We start from the raw sequence: 24749 nt of genomic DNA on the forward strand, positions 1-24749 counted from the left end.
AAAGGGCTCCTTGCCCCAAACACTCAAACCACCCCAAAACAAAAGGCCCAACGTCTCTGCCAGGGCAGGGCTGTGTCTTGCTGACAAAGTGGCCCTGGGACCCCACCATCCACCACAGACTCAGGGGCAGGGGAGTATCTGTGCCATGTTCCCCAGGCCAGGGAGGCTTGCACAGCAAGGGTGGATGCATGGGAGCTGTTCTGCACAGCACAGCCATAACACTTCTGGAGCTGAGGGGCTCTGCCTTCTCAGTGTGGGGAAGTCCAGGTGGCTCCCCACACCTGAGGGCCAGTTATGTCTTTGCTGCGTGCTTGCAGAGGCCTCCTCTGAAGCTGAAGGTGCTTCCTGAGGGGAGTTTCCCAGGTTTGGGATGAGGCCATGGGGGCTGCTGTGGAACTGTAGGCAGTCAGCAGGCTGGAGGTGGTTTAAAGCCCTGAGGCTGTGCTGGTCAGCCTTGGACATGGGCAGACCAACCCCTCTGACAGTGTCTGGGTCCCTCTGCTCCTGGTGCATCCAGGCTTTCCAAGAGACAGCTCCAATCCTTGCAACCCCAAAAGCCTGCAAGGTGTGGGGGAGGAAACATCCCGATTTCCCTTCTATTTTTACAAACAGATGATAGCACTTTGATATAAAATGACTTGTTTTGCTCTGTCCCTCAGTATTTGTGGCCAGGCTCCAAGCCACCCCGAGGTCAGTGGAAAGACTGCCACTAACCTCAGCAGCCACTGGCCCAGGCTTCTCCTCAGGCACTTTCTTTCTTGTGTTCATTTTGCACACAGCAAAAACAGAGGGGGGTGGGGGAGGTGGTGGTAGGGAGGGAACCAACAAACCACCCTCCCGTGTCAAGCCAGATGAAAATCCATCTGCAAAGCCATGTAAAAAGAAACCATCAGGGGATGATCCCACATTTGAAAACTTTGTAGGTTGAAAAATCTATGCAGCCTTGCAGATTCCTATTCTTCCACAGCTCCTGAAGCTTCCACCCACTTCGGTTGTTTGTGAGAGCAGCAAACGTCTCCGGGCAGTCGGGCCGGGATCATTAGAGCTGTTGTTCATGTGCGTGGAGTGACTGACGCAGATGTTTGCTACAATAGATGCTTTATGGAACGACAAAATACTTTCAGACCAAGTAGGCAGCATCGTTTGCATGAAAGAGGGCTCCCAACGCACTCACCACCCCATCCTCCCCTGCAGGACCCCGCTGCCCGTGGGCATGCCCCTCTGCTCCCGAGAGGCCACAGCAAGAAGAGTTTTTCATGCACGAGGCCACGAGAGAGTCTGAAAATCCTTAACGAGGCCTGATACAGGGCTCTGCAAGAGCGAAACCCCGTGCCACCCTGCCAGGAGGGGCTGCCCCGCAGGCAGCACCCACTGCTATCTAGCGGGAGCGCTCAGGTGGCACCGCGGCGGCGAGCAGAGCGCACCGAGCTCGCTGCCCACGGGACAGCTCTGACCAGCGGGGGCGAGAGCCGGCGCAGACCCCTGCTCCTCCTCATGCCCGGCCCCGCGGGGGCGGTGGGATTCAGGGATGGAGTGGTCCCGCAGCCCGTCCCCTCTGTGCAACCAAGGCCTGGGCGCCGCCTTTGGGCGAGCGCAACCTGCAGGAGGCTGCGCTCCGATCCCAGCCTGCGCTGGGGCAGAGCCGCCCGAGGGGGCAGAGGGAAGGGGCGGGCGCCACAGCCGAGGGAGCGGCGGCGGAGGAGGGAGCTGAGCTCGGAGGAGGGAGCTGAGCTCGGCAGAGGGGCTGGGCTCGGCGGAAAGACTCTGTCGGGGAAGAGCTCTGTCGGGGAAGAGCTCCGCCGGGCAGCGGCTCCGGGGCAGGGATCCGTCCCTGCGGAGGTCCCTCCCCCGCCACCCCCGCCCCACGCGGCCAGCGCCGCGCCCCCGCGCTCTTCCCGCCATAGCCCCTACCGCGTCTCCATTGGTCGACAGGTTATGATTGGCTGCGAAGCGAACCAATGTGGAGGCTGCCGCTGGGCGGAGCGAGGCGCTGGGCCATGCGGGGCGGTGGGCGCGAAGCGCTCGGGTGGTGCCGGTCCCCGGTTCCCGTCCTCCCCTCGGTTCCAGCTCTTTGCCAGCCGTCTCTTCCCCCTCGGCAAGTACGCGGCGGGCTCGGGACTGCCAGCCGGGGCAGGGGGTGAGGTGGGCGAGGGCCGGACCAGGGCACGTGAGGTGCGGGCGGCAGACCCGAACCCGATTGTTTTCATGGCGAAATAGTCGTGGCTGGCGCCCTCTGGTGGCCAAGCGGAGCCCCGGGGCTTGGCAGCCACGCGCGGCCCTTTGCACGGTACCGGGGCCCCGGCCCGGGGGCTTTGCGCGGCGCTGTACAGGCGATGCAGAACGCGTCCGCAGGCCGGCTCCCTGCTGCCGCCGCACCCTAGCCCCAAAGCACTCGGCCGGCCCCCAGCGCTGCGCTGTCTTGCAGGCTGGCCATGGGTTCTCCGGCGGGCGCCCGGCGCCTGCTCTACCGCAGCACTCGCCTGCTCCGCGCGGCCTTCCAGCACCTCCACCAGCAGCAGCAGCGAGCCGATGTCTTCTGCGACGCCGTCCTCCAGGCTGAAGGTGAGCAGCAGCGGCAGGGCTCAGGCCGGGTCCCTACCACCCCCCGGAGAGGGCCAGGGCGGGTTTCAGAGCGGTGACAGCCGCTGTTGCTTCGCAGGCGGGACGGTGGTGGCCCACTGCTGCGTCCTCTCCGTCTGCAGCCCCTTTTTCAGGGAGCAGCTGCACCAGGAGCTGCCCCCCCGGGGAAAGAGAGTGGTGCTGGAGCTGGGAGGGCTGAAGATCGGGGTGCTGCGCACGCTGGTGCGCTTCCTCTACACCGCCGAGCTGGAGGCCACGCAGGACGAGGTGCAGGAGGTGCTAGCAGCTGCCCGCCTGCTCCGCGTTACCGAGCTCGAATCGCTGCAGCTCCAGGCGGGGCGGCTGGTGAGGCTGGGACCCTCGCGGCAGCTCAATCGCTCCTGCCTGGGCCCGGCGCAGCACGGCTCCCCAGCGGCGGCAGACGGCAGGGCTGAGCGCGGGGGCGGCGCTAGCGGCCCCGGGAGCAGCAGCCTGTCCCCGCAGGGGCAGTCAGGCTTTCCGGGCAGCGCGCAGCCCAGCCCGGTGGGGCGGGTGAAGCTGCGGAAGGTGGAGAGCAGGGGCTGCTGGGAGGTGGTGCGGGACAGGCAGGCACCCGCCGCTGCGGCAGGCTCCAGAGGGGAGGGGACAGAAGCGGAGCGACCCCTGGATGCAGGAGCACTGGGGCAAGCGAGCAGGCGCCACTCACACCGGCAGAGCCCCCAGGCAGCCTCCAGGAAGCAGGGCTGTGGGCAGGTGGTGCTCCCGGCAGACCCCAAGGAAGAGGAGGTGGATGTGGGGACGGTGGAGCCGTGCCTGCCCCCTGGCACTGTCTGTGCCTGGCCCTGTCCCTCCTCCGAGTCAGATGAGGAGGTGGATATCCTCACCTAGGGGGATCAGCTCTTTCCCCACGTTTGGGGCAGCGCAGGAAGGGCTACCCTCACCCTGTGACATCAAAATAAAGTGCTGGAGCTGTGCTGTGGGGCTGCTGAGCTTTATTGGGGAATGGCAGGGGGCATGAAGGGGAGCCGGGGGGGGTCCAGCGGTGGCTGCTCATGGTAGAGCTACAGCATCAGAGACGGGACTGGGGCTGGCAGGTGCCCCCCACTTCATCTCATCTCTTCATAGACGCTCGTGCCACGGGTGACAGCCCTGGCTGTGAAGAAAGGGCAGTTGGTGTATGGTCCCAGTCCCCCTCCCTGCCCCCCTCCTCCCCCTGCCCCTGTTTACCTGGCTGCCCCCTCTATGCCAAGCTGTTCTTCAGGGCTTCCACCACGGCCTCCGGTTGAGGGAACTTCAATTTACGGGGGGGACCCTTCCCAATGCCACTCCACAGCTCCACGGCTGGGAAGAACAAAAGGGAGATGGGTCAAGGGGGCCAGGGAGCTTCCCCCTTCCTCCCTGGCGGTCCCAGCACTCACTGCTGCCGTCCTCCTTCACCAAGGACACCTCGAAGCTGTTCCTGCGTGGCTGCTGGGGGTTGATCTCCACGGGGAGGTGAGCCACAGCTCCGCGCAGGGCCTCGCTCACCGCCGCCGCGTTCCGCCCGTACACCCGTCAGCTCTTACTGGAGAGACGCAGGGAGGGAGGTCAGTACTCGGGGGGCACGCCAAGGAACCCCCCCTTCAGCACCCGGCCCGGCTCACCAGTGCTCGATGACGATGCGGGGGCCGGTGTCCCCCGGACTGCTCTCGCCCTGGGGACGAGCCCGCTTCCGCGGGGCAGCCGCCTGCTCCGACGCCTCGACGGCCGGCGGCTGCTGGGCCCCGCGCTTTCTCCTGCGGGGAGGCATCCTGGGCCGGCAGGTAAAGTCCGCCGGGAACGTGGAGGTCGGGAACAGCGAGGGGGCGACCCGGGTCCGGCTGTGGATGGAGAAAAGGAAGGGTCCCGCAGGGATCCCGCTGTGGGGAAGAGTCAGGAAGGGCGAGTCCCCGGGGATTCACTAGGGGGAGGAAAAGAGGGGTCCGCGCTGGACGCTGCAGGTCGGCAGGGATGGGGTCCCCAGGAATCCCCGTCTGGGGAAAATGGGTCCCGGGGACGCCGCGGCACGGAAAGTGCAAGGGCAGAAGCAATGGCCGGTACAAACAGGAGGGGGACCCGGAGCCCGCTCGGGGGGGGACGGAGCCCGCTCGGGGGGGGACGGAGCCCGGGACGGCCGCGCCGCCTCCTACCTGCCTCGCCGACCACGTGCCAGGACCGAGAGGCAGCGCGCCGGGCTCCGCCACTCGGGCGGTCCGCGGGGGCTGGCTGCCGGAATGGACAGGGGGTGGGCGGCGAAGCGGAGCTCCCGGGCCGAGGGGTTCGGCCGTGGTCCTCTTCTCCGCCGTGGCACCTCCCTTACCCCCCGCCCTTCCGGACCAGCCGTGGGGGGAGCGCCGGGCCCCAGCGGCAGACACCCCCCAGACGCCTCACCCCCCCCCCCCCCCGGGCTGGCTCAGTGGTTCCGTCCGCAGCCCCACCCCGCCCGCGGCCCGCGCCGGAGCACCAGCCAATGGGAACGCGGCCTCTTGGCGGCGATCCGCCCCGTCCCCCAGGCCCCGCCCCGCACAGGGACACGCTCACGGTCACGGTCACGGTGCCTTTATTGTCAGCGATGAGGATGAGCGTTAACCAAGGGCGCGGCTGTCCTACGGCCCTGCTCGCACCGGCGTCCTGCCTGCGTGCCAGGGGCGCAGCCGGGGCTTTCCCCAGCAGGAGCAGCCCAAGGCCTGGCCAAGGCAGGGGGCAGGCCCCACAGGGCCAGTGCCACCGGGATGACGGCGACGTGGTGATGCGCGATGGCACAGGGCAGACTCTACTGGTCCTTCCTGGTCTCCCCCGCGGCCTGCCCGGCTGCTGCCCGCGCCCCGGTGGCCTCCTCCGCTCCCTCCTCCCGTGGCTTTGACTGCTTCTTGGCCTTCTGGTAGAGCTCATTGAGGTTGAACTCCCGAATGACGTTCTCCTGCGCCCGAGAGGCAACACTGGCACCCCAGGGACCTCCCACCCTCCCGAGGCAGGGAGGCAGGGGCTGGAACATCCCACTCACCTCAGAGAAAGTCCAGGACACAGCCCGGCCCTTCTTGTCGATCTGCGGCCGGCGCATGATCTCTGTCCCACCCTGGAACAGGATAAGGGTGGGCAGCTGCTTGGTGAGGGGTGAGGTGCTGACTTTGTACCTGTGGGAGGTAGGGGAGAGGCCAGTGGTGACCCCACAGGCAGCGGGAGTGGGGCTGGGGGTCCCAGGGACCCAGCACGGAGTGCCCTGCGCAGCCCAGGCCGCCTGCTCCCAGACCTGGTGCTGACGTCCGTGTAGCGGCCAACATCCACCTTCCCGAAGTGCAGCCCCGGGCAGTTATACCTGGGGAGCAGGGGGACAGGCTGTGAGTGCCGCACATGAGCCAGGGGCTGGCCTGAGCCCCAGCCCTGCCCCTCCCAGAGGGCCCTGTGCAGCACCACTCACTTGAGAGAGAGGTCGGCAAAGATGGGGGCAAACGACTGGCACTCGCTGGACCAGTTGGCAAAGAACTCGACGATCCAGGTCACCCGCTTGTCCCGCTCCAGCTCCTCCTGCGCAGGGCTGCAGGGTCAGCAGAGGGCAGCAGACAGCCCCCAGCCCCCCCGGGCAGGGGATACTTACATCTATGGTCTTGTCACTGAAGTACTTGATGTACTCCGGGCCCATGTAGAGAGGGGGCTTGCAGGTCATCAGGAACACTGCAACAACAGCGCCCCTGAGTCCCTGCCGCCCCAGGAAGGCCCAGGCTGCACGTGGGACAATGTTCCTCCTTCCCCAGAGCTGCTTGGGGAACCAAGGCATGGCAAGCCCTGGGGTAGGCACACTCCTCTCTCAACACACGTCCTGAGTCCATCCTTTCCCACCATTGCCCCCTCCCAGGCCCACAGACATCCCTGACGCCCGTGGCCTCCCCAGGCAACGAAGGCCACAGGTCATCCCCACGGTGTGGACAACAAGTAGTGCCCATGGGCACTGGGGGGGAGCCAAGCTGTGCTGAGGGGGCACTGCTGCTGCCTCTGGTGTGACAGGCTCCGCTCCAGCAGGGCTCACCTATGCAGAGCGTGAGGTAGAGCAGGCCCATGCGGATGTCCAGGCGGAAGAAGAGGATGGCGTTCGCCACTTTGCTGAACATGAAGATGTTCCCAATGTGCTGCTCCACAGTGACTGGGGAAGGGAAAGAGGGGGAGGAGATGGGACCACATCCTCCCAGAGGACCAGGGGGGATCCTGAGGGAATGGCAGATCTGGTCCTCCAGGTCCCAACCCATCCAGCTCCCCGGTGGGCACCCTCCCAGCAGCCCCACAGCCCCACGCACCCACCCCGCCCCGCGGGCCCCAACTCACTGGAGCGTCGGTTCTTCATCATCACAATGGCGCTGAGAAACATGAGGATCTCCACCTCCCGCTGGGACAGGAGAAACAGTGTGAGTAGGAGGTACCCCTGGGACACAGCAGCTGCCCAGTGCTGCCGGCTGCAGGACCGGAGAGTGGCCACCGGCGCTCGCTACAGCCGCATCACCCTCTTGTGATCAGCCTGCTCCTGGCTCAGCCTGCTCCTGCCGTGCCAGGCTCCGCCGGCCCCAGCTCCCTGCCACTTCCCTGTCTCCTGGAGCTCCTTTCCCTCCCGAACCCCGAGCAGAGGACAAGGATGGGCACAGCCTCCCATTTTTGCGATGCCTCAGGAGCCCCTCAGCAGCAGAGCACCGGCAAAGCAACGCCGGCCACCATCCTTCGCGTTCAGATGGGCCGGGGATGCGGGACCAGAGGAGGGGCAAGCCCGGAGGCGCAGGCACTGGGGAAGGGCTGCAGACCCAGGGGCCGGGCCTGAGGGGTGCAGGCCCAGGGGTGTAAGGACAGGTACGGAGCAGCGGCAGGTCGGGGCTAGGTGCAGGGGGTGCGGGGGCAGGCCCGGGAAAGCGACAGGCCGTGCCGCCTCACCCAGTCGAAGTCGCAGGGATTGCCGTCTTCCCGCTGCGAGGGCAGCCCTTGGCAAAGCGGCGGGACCTTGCGGACGAGCAGAAAGGCGGTGGCGAGCAGGGCGGAGAGCGGGTAGTAGGGCCGCGCCAGCCAGCGGCACAGCCCCGGCACCGAGTAGAGCAGCGCCAGCACCGGCGCCAGCACCGCCATCTTCACCGCCGCCGTACAGCTGCCGTACAGCCGCTCGCCACCTATTGGCCCGCCCAGCTGCCCGTCCGCGGGAGGAGACACCTCCACCCTCTGAGCCAATAGCGAGCCGCGTTATCACCCGCTCCGCGTGCCGCGGCGGGCCAGTAAAAAGCAAGAGAGGAACAGCCAATCAAAAGCCTGGGACCGAGTCTCCCGGAGCAACGGGGAGGGGGGCGGGGCCTGAGGGTGCTCGGCCAATCTTGGCTGGGCGGCCTCGCGCGGGGCACGCCGGGAAGATGGAGAACTTCTCGGCGCTGTTCGGCGGGGCCGAGCCGCCGCCTGCCGCCGCGGCCGCCGCCCTGGGCTTCGGGCCTGCCAAGGCGCCGGGCACCGGGGCTGCGCCTCCCCCCGCCGCCGCCGCGCCGCCACCGGGCGAGGACGCGGCTCGCAAGGCCGCCGCTGGCCCCTTCTACCTGCTGCGGGAGTTACCAGGTGCGGGCGGGGCCGCCGTGCGGGGGGCGGGCGCAGCTCTTATCCAATCGGCGCGGCGGAAAGAGGGCGCAGACTTAACTGGCAGCGCGGCGGGCCAGTGAGGGGAGAGGGCGGTGGGCGGGGAGACGCGAACTGACGGTGCGGCAGGCCAATGAGCGTGCGGGGGGAGGAGGCCAAGCAGCTGCGTCCAGTGGGGAAATGAGGCCTTGGGAGGGGGGAACCGGGCTGGGAAGTTGGGAAGGAGCGGGGCTGGTGGGTCCCGGTGCCCGGGCTGGGGTGAGGAGCCAGGCTTGGGGCGCCCTGCAGCTGGGGCGGGGAGGGGCGCGGCGCCGGAAATCCTTGCTGGGGGAGCGGGGAGGTCCCGGAGCTGGGGACTCGACGGGGCGGCAGTTGCACACCTTCCCCGCCCCGCGGCGGCGGCTGCGCAGGCACCACCGAGCTGACGGGCAGCACCAACCTGATCACGCACTACAACCTGGAGCATGCCTACAACAAGTTCTGCGGCAAGAAGGTGAAGGAGAAGCTAAGCAACTTCCTGCCCGACCTGCCTGGCATGATCGACCTGCCCGGCTCCCACGACAACAGCAGCCTGCGCTCCCTCATCGAGAAGCCCCCCATCTGCAGCAGCTCCTTCACCCCTCTCACCGGCACCATGCTGACCGGCTTCCGCCTCCACGCCGGCCCGGTGAGCGTGGGGCTGAGGGCCGGGGGCAGCCCCTCAGGCCAGAGGTGCCTGACAGGGTCTGACCAGCCTCACCTCCTCTCCCCAGCTGCCTGAGCAGTGCCGGCTGATGCACATCCAGCCACCCAAGAAGAAGAATAAGCACAAGCACAAGCAGAGCCGGACCCAGGATCCCGTTCCCCCAGGTTGCTGTGCCTCACTGCCCCAGCCTAACCCTCTTCCCCTCAGCCCCAGGGGGTGCCCAGCTCACCCAGTGCTCTTATGCCTCCAGAAACCCCCTCAGACTCCGACCACAAGAAGAAAAAGAAGAAAAAAGAGGAGGATCCAGAAAGGAAGAGGAAGAAGAAAGAGAAGAAGAAAAAGAAGGTGAGTGGGGAGAGGCAGAGCCTGTTCCCAAGCCTTTGCCCACCCTGGGGGCTGCCTGGCAGTGAGCTCGACCTGGGCAGCAGCACTGCTTGGTGCCAGCTGTTCCCTGGGGGCTCATGGGTTTGTCCTTCCTCCACAGAACCGGCACAGCCCAGAGCACCCAGGGGTAGGCAGCTCCCAGGCCAGCAGCAGCAGCAGCTTGCGGTGAGGCCGTACCAGTGCCACCCCGGGGAGCCTCCTGCCAACAGGACTGGCCTGGGCTAACGTGGGAGGGGCTGACCCCTCCTGCAGCACTCGGTGGGGGGCTCGGGCTGGCCTGTTTCCCCCCCAGGCAGAGAGGACACTCCCAGCCCCCACCTGCGGCGTGCAGGCAGCTGGGACCAGGGGACAAAGGCACCGCTGGCCACAGCCTTTTATACCAACCCCCCCCCGGCACATCGGGACAGGACATCTCTTTTTAATCACCTTTTAATTAAAGTCCCTGCCCTGAGGCAGGGTGGTGGCAGTGGCAGCTGCACCCCTCAGTGTCATGGCAAGGTGAATTGAGCAGGGTGGGCCCATGGGGTGCTATGGCCTAGGACAGAAGGCTGTGGGCGATACCAGCCCTCGCCATCACCCTGCACTGCAGCTCCTGTGCCAGCTGCTGCCTGCACAGGGGGGAGGGCAGGCTCCTGCCTCCGTTCTGGCTGCAGGGCTGGCAGGGGCTCTGTGCTGCCCTACCTTGTGAGGACAGGAATGGCCCCCAAAAGGCTCTGTGTCTGCAGACAGCTGCCAGCAAGCACCTGGGAGTGCAGCTGTGCACAGCAGGCGCTGCAGAAGCAGTCGTGGAGCAGCGCCGAGGCCCTTCGGTCCCAGCCCCCTGCGCCTCACCGGCTCTGCCCCGCCTGTCCCAGAGCCACCTCTCCACACCCCCGAGGAAATTTGCCTTCTGTGGGAGCAGAGCTTGCCCAGAAGCCAGCCAAGGAGGTGTCTGCCTGAGAGGGGGCCAGGCCTGCCTCTCCTTTGGGCCTGCCTCCTCCCGGGCCGCCACACAAAGCACACGCACTGCCTGCTGGGGTGGCTCATTAAATATCCTTTTATTCCTCAGTTTTTAAATGGATAATAATAATAAAAAAACCCCAACCCGACCGTGGTGTGGCGCTGCAGAGGCCACAGGAGAGCTATTGCCATAGAGTCAAGTAGTGCCTCAAGGGTTGTGGGCCCCCTGGGGGGTGGTTGGCCTGGGCAGGGACGAGGGAGCCCTGGGCTCCTTGGCTGCTCGCTTTGGGGGTTGTGGTGTGTTTGGTTTTTGGCATGTGAGGAGAAAAAAATACTGCTTGGTGGGGATGGAGCCTGCTGGCCTCCCTCTCCCCCCAGCAGAAATAAAAACAACCACGTGACAGCAAGAAAGGCCCAGCCCCCCCCTTAAAAAAACCCAACCACAACAGAAAACAAACTAACAAACAAAGCAACCCCTCCCCCCGCCCTCCCCCCACCAACACAAGCCCCAAGGAAACAGAAACAAAGAGAAAAAGCTGCTGGGGGGAAAGGCCTGGAGCTCGCTGCAGCCATCCTGTGCCAGCTCATGGCAGGGGGTGGGGAGGGGGCTGCTCCCCTGCTGGCCTCAGCCCCGGGCTGGGGTGGGGGCTGGTGGTGAAGAAGAGGGGAGGTGAGGGTCCTGGCTGAACACACCTTGGCCTTTGGCAGGGGCAGGCAGGGGGAGGGGGCACCTGCCAGAGCCTGCCCTGCGTTGGTGGGAGAGCGACAGCGAGCAGCTGCCCTGCAGCCTCTGCCCTGCAGCCTCTGCCTTGCAGCATCTCCCCTCCACCATCTGCCCTGCTGCATCTCTGCCCTGCAGCCTCTCTGCCCTGCAGCCTCTGCCCTGCAGCATCTCTGCCCTGCAGCATCTCTGCCCTGCAGCATCTCTGCCCTGCAGCATCTCTGCCCTGCAGCATCTCCCCTGCCTCACCTCTGCCCTGCAGCATCTCTGCCCTGCAGCATCTCCCCCCTTGCCTCCTCTGGGGGGGGCAGGAAGGGAGCAGCTTCCTCCTGGCCCCCGGGGGTGAGATCTGGAACTTCTGCCTTTCTGATGCCTGTTTGGGGGTTTTTGTTTGTTTGTTTTTTTACTCTTTATATTTATATATCTCTAGATATTTATCTGTACACACAGCTGGTAACTCGGGAAGAGGAAAAAAATAGAATCCGTAACAATAATCATAATAAAAAAAAGTATTCTGGTTTATAAACAACTCCGTTCCTACCACGCTAGGCGAGCGGTCGATTGCACAAGGCCCACGGGAGGCTGGCCCAGCCGGCGGGGCTGGCCAGGGGGCGAGGCTGGAGCCCTCGCCGGCCCCCGGCGCTGGCAGTCCTGGGGAGGAGGGGGGCGCAGCTCCGCCCCGCTCGGCGTCGGCGCCCGGGGAGCTGAGGAAGAGGAGGGGCGGCCGCGGGCCCGACCCCCGCCCGGCTCTCCTGGAGTCCGCAGAACGTCCCTGGGGGGGCGGCCGGCAGCAGCGAGGGGCGAGCGGCTCCGCCCCTCATACCGAGATCTCGTAGGTGGTCCCCCCCACGCCGGAGACCTTCTTGACTCCTCCACGCGTGGGGCTGCTGAGGGGCACCTGCCCCGGGCCCGGGGGGGCCGCGCCCAGGCTCTTGGGCTGCCCGTTGGACTTGCTGTAGGCTGTTCTCATCTGCACCTCATCCCTGGGGAGGGAAGGATGGACGCAAGGTGTGAGGAGCAGGAGCCACTGGGGGTCCACGGGTGGGGCTTGGGACAAGGACAGGGACCCCGGGGAGGGGTCACAGCCACAGCCCTGCCTGCCCCCGTGACCCCAGCACCCACACACCACCCCAGCTCCCTGAAAGGCGTGGGGTGCCCCAGGGAGGAGGGCTGGGGGTGCCAGCTCTGTTCTGGGAAGAGGAGGAGGATCTCCCTCGCTTCCCCAGAGTGGATGCAGCACAGCTGCTGCTGAGGGGAGTGCTGCTGACCCTGGGTGCTGCTGCAGCCGAAGCTGCAGCTGGGGGGGTGCCAGGCAGGGAGGGGACAGGCCAGGCAGGGAGGGGACAGGCCAGGCAGGGAGGGGACAGGCCAGGCAGGGGAGGAGGCATGCGATGGGCAGCCGGCTCCCCCCAGGTACTCACTTTGGTGCCAGTAAGGGCTGCAAGGCCACCTCCTCGGCCTCGGGGCTGCTGGCCTGAGACGCTGTTTTTTGGCTGCTGTAAGACACAGATTTCCCCAGGTGGGGGGCGGGGGGCTGCTCCGGGGAGCCCAGGGAGCGCCCCCGGGGGGGCTCGGGCTTGCCGAAGCGGGGCGGGGCCGGGCGGGTGAGAGGGTTTTTGCCCAGGGGCGAACGCTTGGAATCGTCCGAGGAGGAGCTGCCGCGGGGGGCGTTGCTGGAGCCCGGCGTGGACTGGATCCCCGAGTCCGCCAGCGCCGCCTCCTCCTCCCGGCCCGCGGCCGGCGGCGGCTGCTGCAGCAGCTTCTCCCGCTCCTGGATGGAGGCCACAATGTGCCGGGAGAGGTTGTCGTAGCGCACGGGCGACGGCTCCCGCGGCGCCGCCTGCTTGGCGAAGCGGCCGTGCAGGTCGGGCTCCCGCTGCTGGGCGATGCGGGCCGAGAGGAAGGGCGAGGTGTAGCCCAGCGGCGGGTCGGGCTCCGGGCCCGCCTGCACCGACTCGAAGTCGGGGCTGTCGGAGGGCGTCAGCAGGCTGTCGTAGGACAGGCTGCCGTTGCGCGTCTGGTTGGCCAGGCTCTTGTAGGAGGTGGAGGTGGTGCCCTCCGAGCGGATGGACTGCAGGTGGCCCATCTCGAAGCCCGTGCCCTGGGCAGACTTGAGGCTGGAGGAGCGGCTCCCGCTGGAGAGGGGGTCGAAGGGAAAGCTCTTGCCGAAGGTGGGGGAGCGGAAGCTGTCGGGCTCCAGGCTGGGCTCCGAGCGGTAGCTGGGCTTGTGGCCGCCCTCGCAGATGGAGTTGGGCTCCTTCAGGCTGTTCACACGGCTCAGCTGGGGGCAGAGGCACAGAACCGTGAGGCTCCTGCGGCTCTCTCGAGCTCTCCCCTAGGCCAGGCACAGGCTGGCATCCCCTCGAGGCTGGCATCGGGCCTTACCTTGGCGCTGGTGGAGTGAGGCAGGGCTGCGGAGCTGCTGCTGCTGCTGTAGCCGGGCCGGTACCTGTACATGGTGGGCGTCGGGGGGCTGTCCTTGCCTAGCAAGCCGCTGTCTGTGGGCAGGGGAGAGCACACTCAGGCACAGCAGTTCCCTAGAGCTGTGCAGGGAAGGAAGGGGCTCTGCCCAGACAGAGAACACAGTGCCCAGCCCTGCCCTCCCCTCCCAAGAACCAGCACTGAGCCTGGAGCAGACAGACCGGGGGACGGAAGCGGAGAGAGGGACAGGCTCGAGGAGAGGAGCACCAGGGGCGGAGAGGAATGGGAGATGTGTCCCCACACAGCAATGTGTGTGGGGCTGGCACTTCCACACCCCTGCAGCAGCCCCAGTGGGGTGTGCAGAGCACACAGTGGATGCCAGGGCGCTGTCTCCCCATGGACACATGCTGTAGGCCTTCTCCAGCATGGCCAGAGGGTGGGGAGAGCTGCAGAGGCCTCCAGCCTGCTGCAGGAAGCTGGGTTGCTTCCAAGCTCTGCCCCTCACATCCCACCTCTCTCACCAAGCCCTCTCAGGAAGCTCCAGCACTGCTTTGCCAGCACACAGGGAAGCGGGAGAGCGAGTCACGCTGCCACACATGCTCTGTGCCACCAAGCCAGGCTTGCTGCTCCTTTGCCACCTTCATCCTGGTGATGCTCCTGTGCCTCCCTGCGGCACAGCACCCAGCCCGTCACAGGCCCCTGCGGCTCCCTGCAGCTCCGGACGTGCACCGTGCCGCCTCAGCTGGGGCTGCTGCTCCTCTCCCGGCAGAGCAGAGCTGGCTGGAAGCGTCCTGCAGGCTCCTCCAGGCGCCAGGGGCCGCGCACACCAGCCCCGAACGCGCTGTGCCCCACCACGCGGCGCTGCTCCTCCTCTGCCCTGCAGCCTGCTCTGCCTACGGCCCTGGGTCCTACTCTGCACGGCACAGCCCTGGGCTCCCCTCCCAGCGGCTGCAGGACCCTGTGTGCCCTCCTTACCCTCGGTGGTGGCCAGGGTTAAGTGTGTCCTCAGGCCCGTGTAGCGGCTGAGGTCTGGCTTAGGTGGGGGGGGGCGGCTCAGCGTCCGCAGACTGGCTCTCCGTCACCTCCAGGCTTCCCTTGGACTGCAGAGACAAAGGGCAGAGCGGGGGGTCAGGGGGTGCCAGGGCCTCAGCCTGCCCTCAGCAGGCAGGGAGCTGGCAGCGGCGCCCGGGGGGGCTCTCCTGGGCCATCCGACGTCTGAAGGCGCCACGGTGCTGGGAGGCGCCGGGGACAGCGACCTCCAGAGGACACTGAGGGGAAGGACAGGACGGGGAGGTGCGAAGCCTCACGGGGGGCCACGGGAGGGGACGACACGCAGCAGACGGGACAAGGCTCGCTCGGTTCTTTACTCACGGGTGCAGGCCTGGGCTCCACGCAGGGCCCCAGCGCTGGCCCACACCCTCCTCACCTTCGTCCTCTTCAGCTCTGTCTGGATACCATTGTCCATGATCTTGACGGTGACCTGCCCGTCCGCCGCCTCCGGCCGCAGGAAGGGAGGCCGCACCAGCACCGTCTGCTCCGCCCGCGGGCGCCCCAGGTACCTGCGCGGGGGAGGAAGGTCAGCACCGCGACCGCCGCTCTGCCCAGGGCTGGGGGGCACAGCCAGGCGGTGCCAGGCTCACCTGGGGGCCGGGGAGCTGCAGAGGACCCTGCTGACGTTCTTACAGCAACCGTTGGTGAAGGGGTTGACGCCACCACGGAACTTGCCCGTCACCTGCGGGCAGGAGGGGGGGCGGCACGCTGGGGTGGGCAGGGACCCGGGGGGGCTCAGGGCCAGCCCCAGGGCAGGCTGCGCAGAGTCTGTCCAGATGCCTCAGGACAGTCTCCAGGGATGGAGCTACTTCCCCAGTGTAGCATTCACTCCCGCAGGAGGGCCAGAAGCCTCTCCTCACTGTGTAACTGGGGGGTGCCTCTCGTGCCACCCTCTGTGGGTCACCTCCTGCCCTCCGAGGAGCCTGCTCGGCTCCATCCTCCCCACGGCCCCCCAGGAGCAGCAGCAAAGACCCCACACCCCAGGCTGTGCAGACAAGGTGCTCTCAGCCTCCACTCACTGACACCTTGTGCTCTATCCTCGGCCAGCTCAGGGGCCACCCCTCAGCTCCACCTAGCCTGCCCTCAGCCCCCTGGTCCTGGGGACACCCACAGGGTCCCCCAGCCCCGCCCCAGCCCCGCCGCTGTACCTGTTCGTTGGTGGTACGGCCTCTCGCCACCAGCACCACGTGGAAGCCTGTCAGGCCAGCCACAGGGATGAAGAACAAGCCAGCCACACACATCACCACCATGCTGTCAGCAACCAGCTAAGGAACTGCTGCACTCTGCCTCTGCTGCTTGCCACCCCCAGCCCCACCGACCCCATTCTGGGCTCCCCAGCTCAGGAGGGACAGGGATCTGCTGGAGAGAGTCCAAGGGAGGCTACCAGGATGCTGAAGGGACTGCAGCACTGCCTGGGGAGGAGAGGCTGAGAGCCCTGGGGCTGTTCAGTCTGGAGAGGAGAAGGCTGAGAGGGATCTGATCAATGGCTATCAATAGGTGAGGGCCAAGAGGGAGGGGACAGGGCCAGGCTCTGCTCACTGTGCCCTGGGATAGGACAAGGGGCAGTGGATATAAACTCCAGCACAGGAGGCTCCAGCTCAGCAGGAGGAGGAACTTCTGCACTGTGAGGGTCCCAGAGGCCTGGAGCAGGCTGCCCAGAGAGGTTGTGGAGTCTCCTCTGGAGCCTTTCCGTCCCCCTCTGGATGTGCTCTGTGTGACCTGTGCTGGACTCTCTGCTCCTGCTCTGGCAGGGGGCTTGGACTTGATCTCCTGAGGTCCCTTCCAACCCCTGCCACCCTGTGAGCCGCAGCCCCCTCCCCAGGCGGCGGATACGTGACGGCCATGCGGACGCCGGAGAGCTCCTCCACCTGGTAGAGCACGTAGAGCAGGCCGAAGCCGAAGACGCCCATGATGTGCGTGGTGAGGGAGAGCAGGAAGAGGAAGAAGTAGCGATAGTTGCGGCGCCCGATGCAGTTGTTGACCCAGGGGCAGTGGTGGTCGAACTCCTGCGGGCGGGGAAGGGGCACAGGGAGCTGCCAGGGCCTCTGGCGGCCGCCGGGGGGCGCGCGGGGGGCCGGGGGGCGCTCACCTCCACGCAGTTGTCGCAGACGCTGCAGTGGGAGCAGCGCGGGGGCCGGTAGAAGCGGCAGGTCGCGCACCACTTCATGCGCACCTGGATGCCTTTGATCTCCACCGTCTTGTAGAGGGGGGCTCGGAAGTCATCCTCCTTGTCCTCGTCCTCCTCGGCTGGGGGAGCCCCTGGCGTCAGCGCCCCGCCGGCGCCACCGCCCCCCCGGTGCCACCCAGCCCGCCCCGGGACGGGCCAGAGCCCCCCACGCGCACACAGCGCAGGGAGGGTGCCCCCAGCCCTGCCCCGAGCCCCCAGCACCCACCTGAGCCCCAGGGTACCCAGCAGGCTGCCAGGATTTGTGCTGCTCCCCCCCCCCCCCCCGCAGGCTGGGAGCCGAACCCAGAGCTGCCGACCCCGGCACGGGCACGACCGCCCAGTGCCACCCAGACAGGGCAGGGAGGGCTCCCAGGAAGGGAGGCAGGAGGCAGCTGAAGCCCAGCCTCACCTCGAGGGAAGATGCCTGGGTCCATGAAGGTGGCCATGCTGAAGTTGGCCAGCACGAAGAGGAAGACAACAGCATTGTAGGCAGGAATGGCAGGGGAGACGTAGAGACTGAGCCCCGGGCACCTGCGGGCACAACAGCACTGAGACAGCCTGGCACGGGCCGTGGGCTGCCCCTCTGACGCCCCCCCCGCTGTCCCCACAGCCCCAGGCAAGCGTCACCGAGCCCTGGTGATGCTCTCAGAGAACACCAGGGTAGAGCAGGACCTGAAGGACCCCCACAGCCCTGCAGCCACCCTGCCAGCCATGCCCACCGTGCCCAGGGTGGCCTGGGCAGGACATCCACGTTCCCTGACCGCAGGTCATGCTTCCAGGCTCCTGTCCAGGCAGGACATGGGCAGCGCTGCCGTCTCTCAGTGCCCTCCACACCGAACCCGGGCTGTGCCCAGGCCAGCCCGGCCTGGGCTGTGTGGGCAGCCGCAGCTCCAGCCCCAGGGCAGTGCCCACAGGGGGCTGGGCTGGGGGCAGCCATCTGGAAAGCCCTTGGAGGGCAAAGCCACTGCCGGCCTCTCGCACCCACGGCCCCACAGGGCAGTGCCAGCACAGGGCCCCACTGCCAAGCAGGGCGACGCCAGGCTGCGGTGCCAGCGGGCTGGGGGCACACGGGGATGCCAGCGCCGCGCCAGGCACCGACAGCCAACGCCCGGCCCTGCCATGGGCACGCCGAGGGAACCTCCGGCATGGCCGTGCCCGGCGGGCTGAGGGCCGCGGGCTTCCCCCGCGGCGGCGCCAGCCTAATGCCCTAAGCTGCTTTGCTGCTGGGAGTTAATCCCAGGATCTAGGGCAGCATCTGTCCCTCTCTTCCCCCTGCAGCCATCGGCGCAGATGGATTTAAGCAGCAGCAGCAGAGAGGGGCAGGGCCGGGTGGGCAGGGCGACATATGGTGCCCAGGCCGTAATCCCCCGCGGCCCCGAGCAGGTAGAGGTGAAGGGGCAGCCGCTGGTCCCTTCCCCTCCTCTGCCACAGCTCCTGCCCCTAGCAAGGCAGCCCCTGTCTTGCCAGGGCAGCACCAGGAGCCTTGGCCAGCCTGCAGCGCTCTGCCCCCAGCTCTGCCCAGCACAGGGCTGGCAGGGCCCCAAGAGAGAGCAGAGCTGGGGCACCCATGCAGGGCACCCATGCAGGGCACAGGAGACAGTGCCAGGCAGATAACATGGCAGCAGGAGACAAGATGGGCTGGGCTGGAGGAGTGGGCACACCTGCCTTGGCACCCACCTGGCAGTGAGGGAGAGACAGGCAGGGCACACCCAGGCCTGGGCATGACTCCATGCCCAGCCCTGCCTGGCACCCAGGCCGGGTGGGAGCAGTGGCAGGACCTGCCTCCACCGGCCAAGGACAAGGCAATGCCCCTTGAGCACAGCCACAGGGGCCAGACAAGAGTGGGAAGGCAAACCTTTGCCACTTGAGCAGACACCTGGCTGGCAGGAGTGTGTGCAGGGCCACGCTCAGCTCTGCCACCCAACACACTCCTGCCCTCCTGGCACCCCCACCCACAGCAGCTCCTCTGGACTGCAGCCCTGCTCACCAAGCCAGGCTGCACCTGCAGGCTCTCCACACCCTCCTGCTCCTCCAGAGCCCCAAGCACCACACCAGGGTGGGTGCCTCACCCTGCTGGCACCCTGGGCGATGCCTCCTCACCTCCCCACATCTGGGATGGCATCTGCAGGCTGCTTCACCCACAGCCCTGCTGCAGGGTGGGGAGCAGCTCCTCTGCACCAGCCACACCGGCTCTGCCATGCTCACCCTGTGTCCTGCTGGAGGCTGCCAGGGGCTCTCCACAGAGCAGGTGGTGCCAGGGCACCGGGCACAGGCTGGTGAGGGGAGCCTCCTCCAGTCTGTGCCCCAACCCCCCCAGAGAGCAGCTCCAGAGAGGTGTGGGACCCACAGCAGGTGGTGAGTCTAAGAGCTGAGGCAGGCCTGGCCTGCCCAGTACCAGCAGCACTGCTGGGGGCTGCCTCAGGACTGGCAGCCATGCTGGGAGCTCACAGCTCACCCAGCAGCCCCTTCCCCTCTGGTGTGCCCAGGGACAGGGCTCATCCTGCCTGCCCCAGCACCATCCCAAACGTTCCAGGCTTTGGGGGCTGGCAGGAAATGAGGGCAAGAGCCTCCCAGTCCCCCAGAGAGGAAACTGCTGTCGGTGGTGGGGCAGGCTGGCAAGGCAGAGAGCTGGCAGGGGCCTGGCAGCCCCAGGGGCGCACCCAGCAGCCAGAGAAGAGCTGGAGAAGGGACAAACTTCCCGTGGCCTGCAGCCCCCAGGGCTCTGGGGGACCCACTGGGGATGTTCTCTGCCCTCTTGGTGCAGCAGCCCCTTCAGAACAGGATTCCTCTCTGCTCCTGCCCTGGGCACCCAATGTGGACACAGAGCTGGGTACCCCAACTCCAGAGGAGCCTCCCTGGCTCTGCCCTCTGCTGAGTATCAGAGCAGGAAGTGCTGGAGGAAGAGGGGCAGGCCGGGGGGCTCAGAGGAGCCCTGAGGGGAGGAAAAGCCCTTCCAGGAACACCCAGGAAGGAGCTCCTCTCTCTAGGAAGGAAAGCCCCAGCCCAAACCTTTGGCTGAAAGGGATGGAGTGGGGCCATGGAGAGCCTCTGCATGCCAGCATCCCTGCACAGGGCTGTGCCAGCCTCCCAGCCCAGGTCCTGGCAGACCCTGGCACTGCTGTGGAGGACGGAGCTGCCTCGGCAAGGGCTGGAGCCAGGGAAACGTTCTGGGGTAGGCAGAGAGGGAACAATCAGCCTGCCAGGGGGAAGGGGCACCTCTGCCACCACCTCCCACCTCTCAGGCACCAAAGCTGCCCCAGGAGGCAGCAGCACAGCTCCCAGGGGACAAGAGCGGCTGGCAGGTGCCCAGGGCGACAGGGAGCAGGCCTTTTGCTAAGGGGGCATCATCAGGCTCCACACCTTGGCACCGAGGGGGGCACAGCCACAGCTTTGACAGGGCAACTAGATGGAGACCTCCCTGGGACACTGAGCCCTGCCAGCCCAGCTCTGCTCCACGGCTGCTGCATGCCCTGCAAGCCAGCCTCCTCTCTCCATCTCAGGTGCTGCAAGCCCCAAGGCAGGGCCCAAGCACTCCTAGACCCAACTTGGCAGCCAGACACCACAGAAGGGTGGAAGATTGAACTTCATCCTGCAGCAGGGAGAACTGGCTGGAGGGCTGGTGCAGTGCCCCAGGGCTGACTGGCAACCCCTTGTCCTTGCCAGGCTGTGCTGGCTGCCAAGGGCCACTCTGCAGAGAGAGGACTTTAGACCCTGAACAACCAGCCAGGGAAGCAGAGCCACCCGAGCCGGGGCTCCATGCGCCACGGCGAGCAGGACAGCGCCCCCGAGGTCAGGGACCCGCAGCCGACAGGGTAGCCTCAGGCAAGTCACAAGCACGCCGCCAGCTGGGGTCTCACCCCTAGCATCCCCAAGTACAGCAGCCCCCTGCCTGCTGCCCTCACAGACTCCACCGTGCCATGGAAGCAGGACCCCCCCCCAGTACCAGCCCAGCCCACCCGGGGCACCGTGCCCGCCGCCCCCAGCGCCGGGGAGGAGCAGCCCCGGCAGCAGGGACGCTGCAGGGGGGCAAAGGAGGCTGCCGGCCCAGGACACCTCCTGCTCGGGGGCTCTGGCGTGCTCCAGCCCTCTGCCCTCCCCCCGACAGCCAGGAGCTGCGGGCCCTGCCCAGGGCAGCCGGCAGCGCAGGCTCCGACCCCGCAGGGAGGAGGAGGAGGAGGAGGGGGAGGAAGCTGCTCCCCGTGGCGGCCAGGCTGGTGCCGGGGAGCTGGCCGGGGCCCTCTCGGGTGCGAACACGCCCGCGGCAGGGCAGCTGCCGAGACTTGTCCCTGGCAGCACATGAGAGGATGCGGGGAGCCCGGGGCAGGCTGAGTCACACCTGGGCCTGGGACGGGCTCCGGCCGCAGTCACACCAGAGCCTCCTCCCCGCCCGCCCCAGCCTCTCCTCCCTGCAGTGGGCTCGGAGCCTGCGGGCCCCCAGCCCCTCCCTGCCCCAGAGCTGTCCCCACGGACACTGCTCCCACTGCCCCCAGGCTCTGACAGCCGCTGCGTGCAGGCTCTCCTCAGCCTGGACTCCCGGTCCCTCCAGCTCTCGTGCGCTGCCAGCACAACCCCTGCTCGGTGCCACACAACTCTGGGTCCAGACAGGAGCGTGCCAGCGGGCACCAGAGCACCGTCACACCCCCAGGGCTGCCAGCGGGCACCAGAGCACCGTCACACCCCCAGGGCTGCCAGCGGGCACCAGAGCACTGTCACACCCCCAGGGCTGCCCCTCCTCTCTGCCCCGACACGAGCAGAGAGCACAGCTCCCATCCCAGACCTGCACAGCTCCCGTCCCAGACCTGCACAGCTCCCGTCCCAGACCTGCACAGCTCCCGACCTGCACAGCTCCCGTCCCAGACCTGCACAGCTCCCGTCCCAGCACAGCTCCCATCCCAGACCTGCACAGCTCCCCTGTGGCAGGCAGGGAGCAGAGCTTTGCAGAGTGAGAACCTCTGCTAGCAGCTGAGTGAATCTGTAGACTTCTACATTGCTCCAGAACGCAGGCTGAGCCCCAGCCAGGAGCAGGAGGCAAAGAGGAGGAGGAGAAGGCTGGCTGGCAGCAGGCTGTCCCGAGCCCTGCCCAGGGCAGCGTGGGTGCTCACAGCATCCTGAGGACACAGAGGCTGAGCATGAGGAGCAGAGGCCAACACAGGCCAGGGGGAGATGCAGGAAAGGCCAAACTGGCCCCAAAGAGGAATTTTGGTCCTAGAGCAGCACCAGTCTGAGAGCCCAGCAGGGCAGAGCCCGCCAGGGCAGAGCCCCCCAGGGCAGAGCCCCCCACTGCTTCCAGAGGCAGGGTGGGAGTGTGCCCTCTCCCTGCTGCCCGCCGGCCTCAGCTCACCCCGCCTGCCATGTGCTGCTCTGCAGCACCTCCTGACCAAATTAATCCACTGAAGAGAGCTCTTGGCCCAGAGGAGCAAAGCCTGGGACAGCAGGGATTGGCCACAAGGTATTTTCACTAGAAATGAGACAATGGTCCCTTCGGCCCCGGCGCAGGAGCTGCCCAACGCCAGCGGCAGCAGCCCTGTGGCAGCGCCCTGCGCTGCGCTGCAAAGTAGGTTAAACAACAGCCCCTGACCTGCAATTACCGGGCCCCTGCCCGGCCCCTGCCCGGCCCCTGCCCGGCTGCTCCTGCTCTCAACAAACCTGCTCGGCGGCACCGCGCCGGCTCCCGGCAGCGCCTGATAAAGGCTGCGGCAGGGATCGGCCAACGCCGCGGGGCAGGGCACGGCCGGGACCCGGGAGGCACGGCCGGGACCCGGGGGGGCACCGCCGCCTCGGTGCCCCCCACCAGCGTGGTGTGACCAAGCGGGGTCACAGCCGTCCCTGTGCCGCACACGGCTGCTCGGCAGGCGCCGCCTGCTCCCTGCTCATCCCCCTGGGAAGGCAGCAGAGGGGCAGGGGCTGCTGGCACGGCAGGGGCTGCTGGCACGGCAGAACCTCCACCCCTGCTGCCAGCCGGCGCCCGGTGTCCCCACTCGGGGACTGTCACCTGCTGCCGAGGCGACGGCTGCACGCTGCCGAGCGACACTGCCAGCTGCTCCCGGCAGGAGTCGATCAAACCACTCTGCCCTTTGGTCATCAAATTACTCTTTTATTGCCCGGTTGTTGCCAGGCATCGCAGCCGTGGTGACCTTCCAGCCCCCGATGGCTCCATCCCAAGGAGCAGCAGCAGCCAGCAGCCCTTCTGACTCTGAGGAGCTGCCTCCCAGCTCTGGAAATCCCTGCAGCCCCCCACCAGCAAAATCCCTCGGCAGGGAGAGTTCTGCTGAGGTGCAAGAGAAGGGGCCCCGCAGGTCACCTCCTCCTGCCCGTGCAGCCAGGCCCCTGCCCTTGGAAGCTGGCAGCAGACAAGATCAGCTAGCAGAGGGCAATGGGAGCAGGGCCATCTGCCTCCCTGAAGAGGCTTCCTGTCACCCACCTGCAGCACTGGGGCTGCAGAAGAGAGGGCTGGAGGGAGGCACACCAGGGCTGGGGGGGTGCAGGAGGCAAAGCAGGGCTGTGCTGGCTGCAGGGGGCTGCTCACAGGCACCCTGCACGAGGGCATGCAGGCAGCAGCCACCCTGCCCCTGCCCCCCCAGCCCCCTGTTACACAGCCCCAGACTGCCCCAACAGCCCTAGACCCTTCACATGGAGCCACCACCAAGCACCCTCAGGGGTGGGCACAAAGCAGGACCTAAGCTACAGCTCTCTGCTCTGCCCCCTCAGACACCAATTGCAGGGTCTGCTAGCTGGTGCCAGCTGCAGTGCCCTGGCACTCCTGTCCAGCACACATCTGCCTTGGCACTGGCACAGCAGCCTGCTGGGCACCTTGAGGTGCTCCTGTCTCCCCACTGCACCACCCAGAACAGAACAAGCATTAATCAGCCATTTGTCACCCAGTTAGCTGAGCCAAAGCCCTGCCCTCTGCCAGCAGCTGGTACCACTTCACACCCCACTGGCCCCAGGTCCAGCCCAGACCCTGCCAGCTGGCCAGCTCCTCAGGTCCTCTCCAGAGACTTCAAACCCTCAGCTCCTCAGGGCAAGGCTGGTATCAAGGTGACATCATGGACTCCTAGATCCAGGCGGGGGACAGGGGAGCGCTCCCCAACCCTTCCTTTGTGGCTCACCAATCAGTTATGAAACTCCAGCACAGAGCCCCCAGGCCCCAAGCCCCTCCTCACTTCACCCCAAAGCAGAAGGTCCTCTCTGCCATTTCCCACCCCCAGGTCACAGAGCAGCTCCCAGATGACCTGTGAGGGAGAGCAGAGAGCAGCAGTGACTGACAGGGGACAGGTGCCTCGCCAGGAGCCTCCCTGCCCACTCCCTCGGCTCCGCTCCAGCAAGCCCAGAGGAGCAGGTTGGGCAGAGGCTGCATGGCTCTGGTGGATGGCACCAACCACCCTCCAGCACCCAGGGCACCCCCCACCCCCCCGCAGTGCAGGAGGAGGGCACAGCTCCCCTGCCAGACACCCCCCAAGATGGGAGCCGTGCCCCCCCCGATGCCCGGGCACCGCACAGGAGGCTGGGTGCCAGGTCCCTCCCTCACCCACCCCACGGCCTGGCAGGCAGCTGGCACTCACGTGAAGGCAAAGAAGAGGGTGGTGGCTCCCACTAGGAAGATGGCAGCAGCCGAGACCGGGACGTACTTGCTGGGTTTGAACCTCTTTCCGGACGCCGCTGGCATGGTGGAGCTGTGGAGGGGGATCCGCCCCGCAGCATAGCCCAGGCCCGGCGGGGTCAGAGCAGGGCGAGAAGGGGCGGGGAGGGGGCCGGGGGGGTCCCAGTCCCCTGCCGCCGCGCCGGCTCCCGGCACGAGCGCTGGCAGGCCGGGAACCCACGCAGGCTCGGGAGAGGAGCCCACGCTACGCTCTGCCCCGCGGGGGCGCCGGGGCGAGCAGGGAGGAAACCATCCAAGGGTCAGAAGGGAGAACCCTGCCTGGGCTCAGAACCGCCACCGGGGCAGAGGTGCCCAGAGCCCTGGAGAGCCTCACTGGGTCGGGCAGCAGCTGGCAGAGGTGGTCCCTGCAGGGCTGACTGCAGGGCTCCGGGGGCAGGGGACGGCTCCCGCCCGGCCAGCACCCTGGGAAAAGGAAGATGCGGGGCACTTCCTGCCCAGGAGCCACCCCCGGGGGGCTGGAGGAAGCCACTTCTCCTTTTTGCTCTGCCCTGAGCAGCTACAGCCGCGGCCGGGCGGCTGGCGGCGAGTCGCCCGGCGCCTCCTCGCAGCTCCGCGG

The 24749-nt window shown here is 67.1% G+C and overlaps 4 protein-coding genes across 5 annotated transcripts; 1 reads left to right on the forward strand and 3 right to left on the reverse strand.

The window, feature by feature from the left end:
- Nucleotides 1-3534: 3534 nt before the first annotated feature.
- Nucleotides 3535-4876, reverse strand: SELENOH (selenoprotein H). 2 transcript variants are annotated; one of them, XM_068148466.1, is made up of 5 exons: nucleotides 4728-4876; nucleotides 4203-4418; nucleotides 3978-4123; nucleotides 3787-3900; nucleotides 3535-3712 (listed from the first exon to the last, which is right to left on the reverse strand). In XM_068148466.1, the coding sequence occupies exons 2-4, from the start codon at nucleotides 4346-4348 to the stop codon at nucleotides 3800-3802; spliced, it is 393 nt and encodes a 130-aa protein (XP_068004567.1). In that variant the 5' UTR covers nucleotides 4349-4418; nucleotides 4728-4876; the 3' UTR covers nucleotides 3535-3712; nucleotides 3787-3799. The 2 variants fall into 2 exon arrangements, with proteins under 2 accessions (XP_068004567.1, XP_068004566.1); XM_068148465.1 differs by having other exon boundaries at nucleotides 4203-4498.
- Nucleotides 4877-5120: 244 nt separating this feature from the next.
- Nucleotides 5121-7712, reverse strand: TMX2 (thioredoxin related transmembrane protein 2). Its single transcript, XM_068148468.1, has 8 exons — nucleotides 7489-7712; nucleotides 6895-6955; nucleotides 6602-6715; nucleotides 6173-6249; nucleotides 5996-6102; nucleotides 5828-5893; nucleotides 5582-5711; nucleotides 5121-5497 (listed from the first exon to the last, which is right to left on the reverse strand). Exons 1-8 carry the CDS (start codon nucleotides 7675-7677, stop codon nucleotides 5351-5353), a joined length of 891 nt encoding a protein of 296 aa, XP_068004569.1. The 5' UTR covers nucleotides 7678-7712; the 3' UTR covers nucleotides 5121-5350.
- A 205-nt stretch (nucleotides 7713-7917) lies between these two features.
- MED19 (mediator complex subunit 19) lies at nucleotides 7918-10567 on the forward strand. Its single transcript, XM_068148470.1, has 5 exons — nucleotides 7918-8148; nucleotides 8577-8833; nucleotides 8919-9015; nucleotides 9102-9196; nucleotides 9336-10567. The coding sequence occupies exons 1-5, from the start codon at nucleotides 7953-7955 to the stop codon at nucleotides 9402-9404; spliced, it is 714 nt and encodes a 237-aa protein (XP_068004571.1). The 5' UTR covers nucleotides 7918-7952; the 3' UTR covers nucleotides 9405-10567.
- An 822-nt stretch (nucleotides 10568-11389) lies between these two features.
- ZDHHC5 (zinc finger DHHC-type palmitoyltransferase 5) lies at nucleotides 11390-24296 on the reverse strand. The gene is given in 12 exon segments (XM_068148467.1): nucleotides 11390-11878; nucleotides 12317-13176; nucleotides 13281-13393; nucleotides 14292-14364; nucleotides 14366-14416; nucleotides 14743-14875; nucleotides 14957-15048; nucleotides 15515-15617; nucleotides 16200-16372; nucleotides 16456-16613; nucleotides 16943-17064; nucleotides 24096-24296. Coding segments are annotated over 12 exon segments (2148 nt in total). The 5' UTR covers nucleotides 24200-24296; the 3' UTR covers nucleotides 11390-11712.
- Between the last annotated feature and the right edge of the window lie 453 nt (nucleotides 24297-24749).

The sequence above is a fragment of the Melanerpes formicivorus genome, unplaced genomic scaffold (assembly GCF_026170545.1).
Source record: "Melanerpes formicivorus ecotype bairdi unplaced genomic scaffold, bMelFor1.0.p_v2 SCAF_16, whole genome shotgun sequence".
NCBI classification, from domain to species: Eukaryota; Metazoa; Chordata; class Aves; order Piciformes; family Picidae; genus Melanerpes; species Melanerpes formicivorus.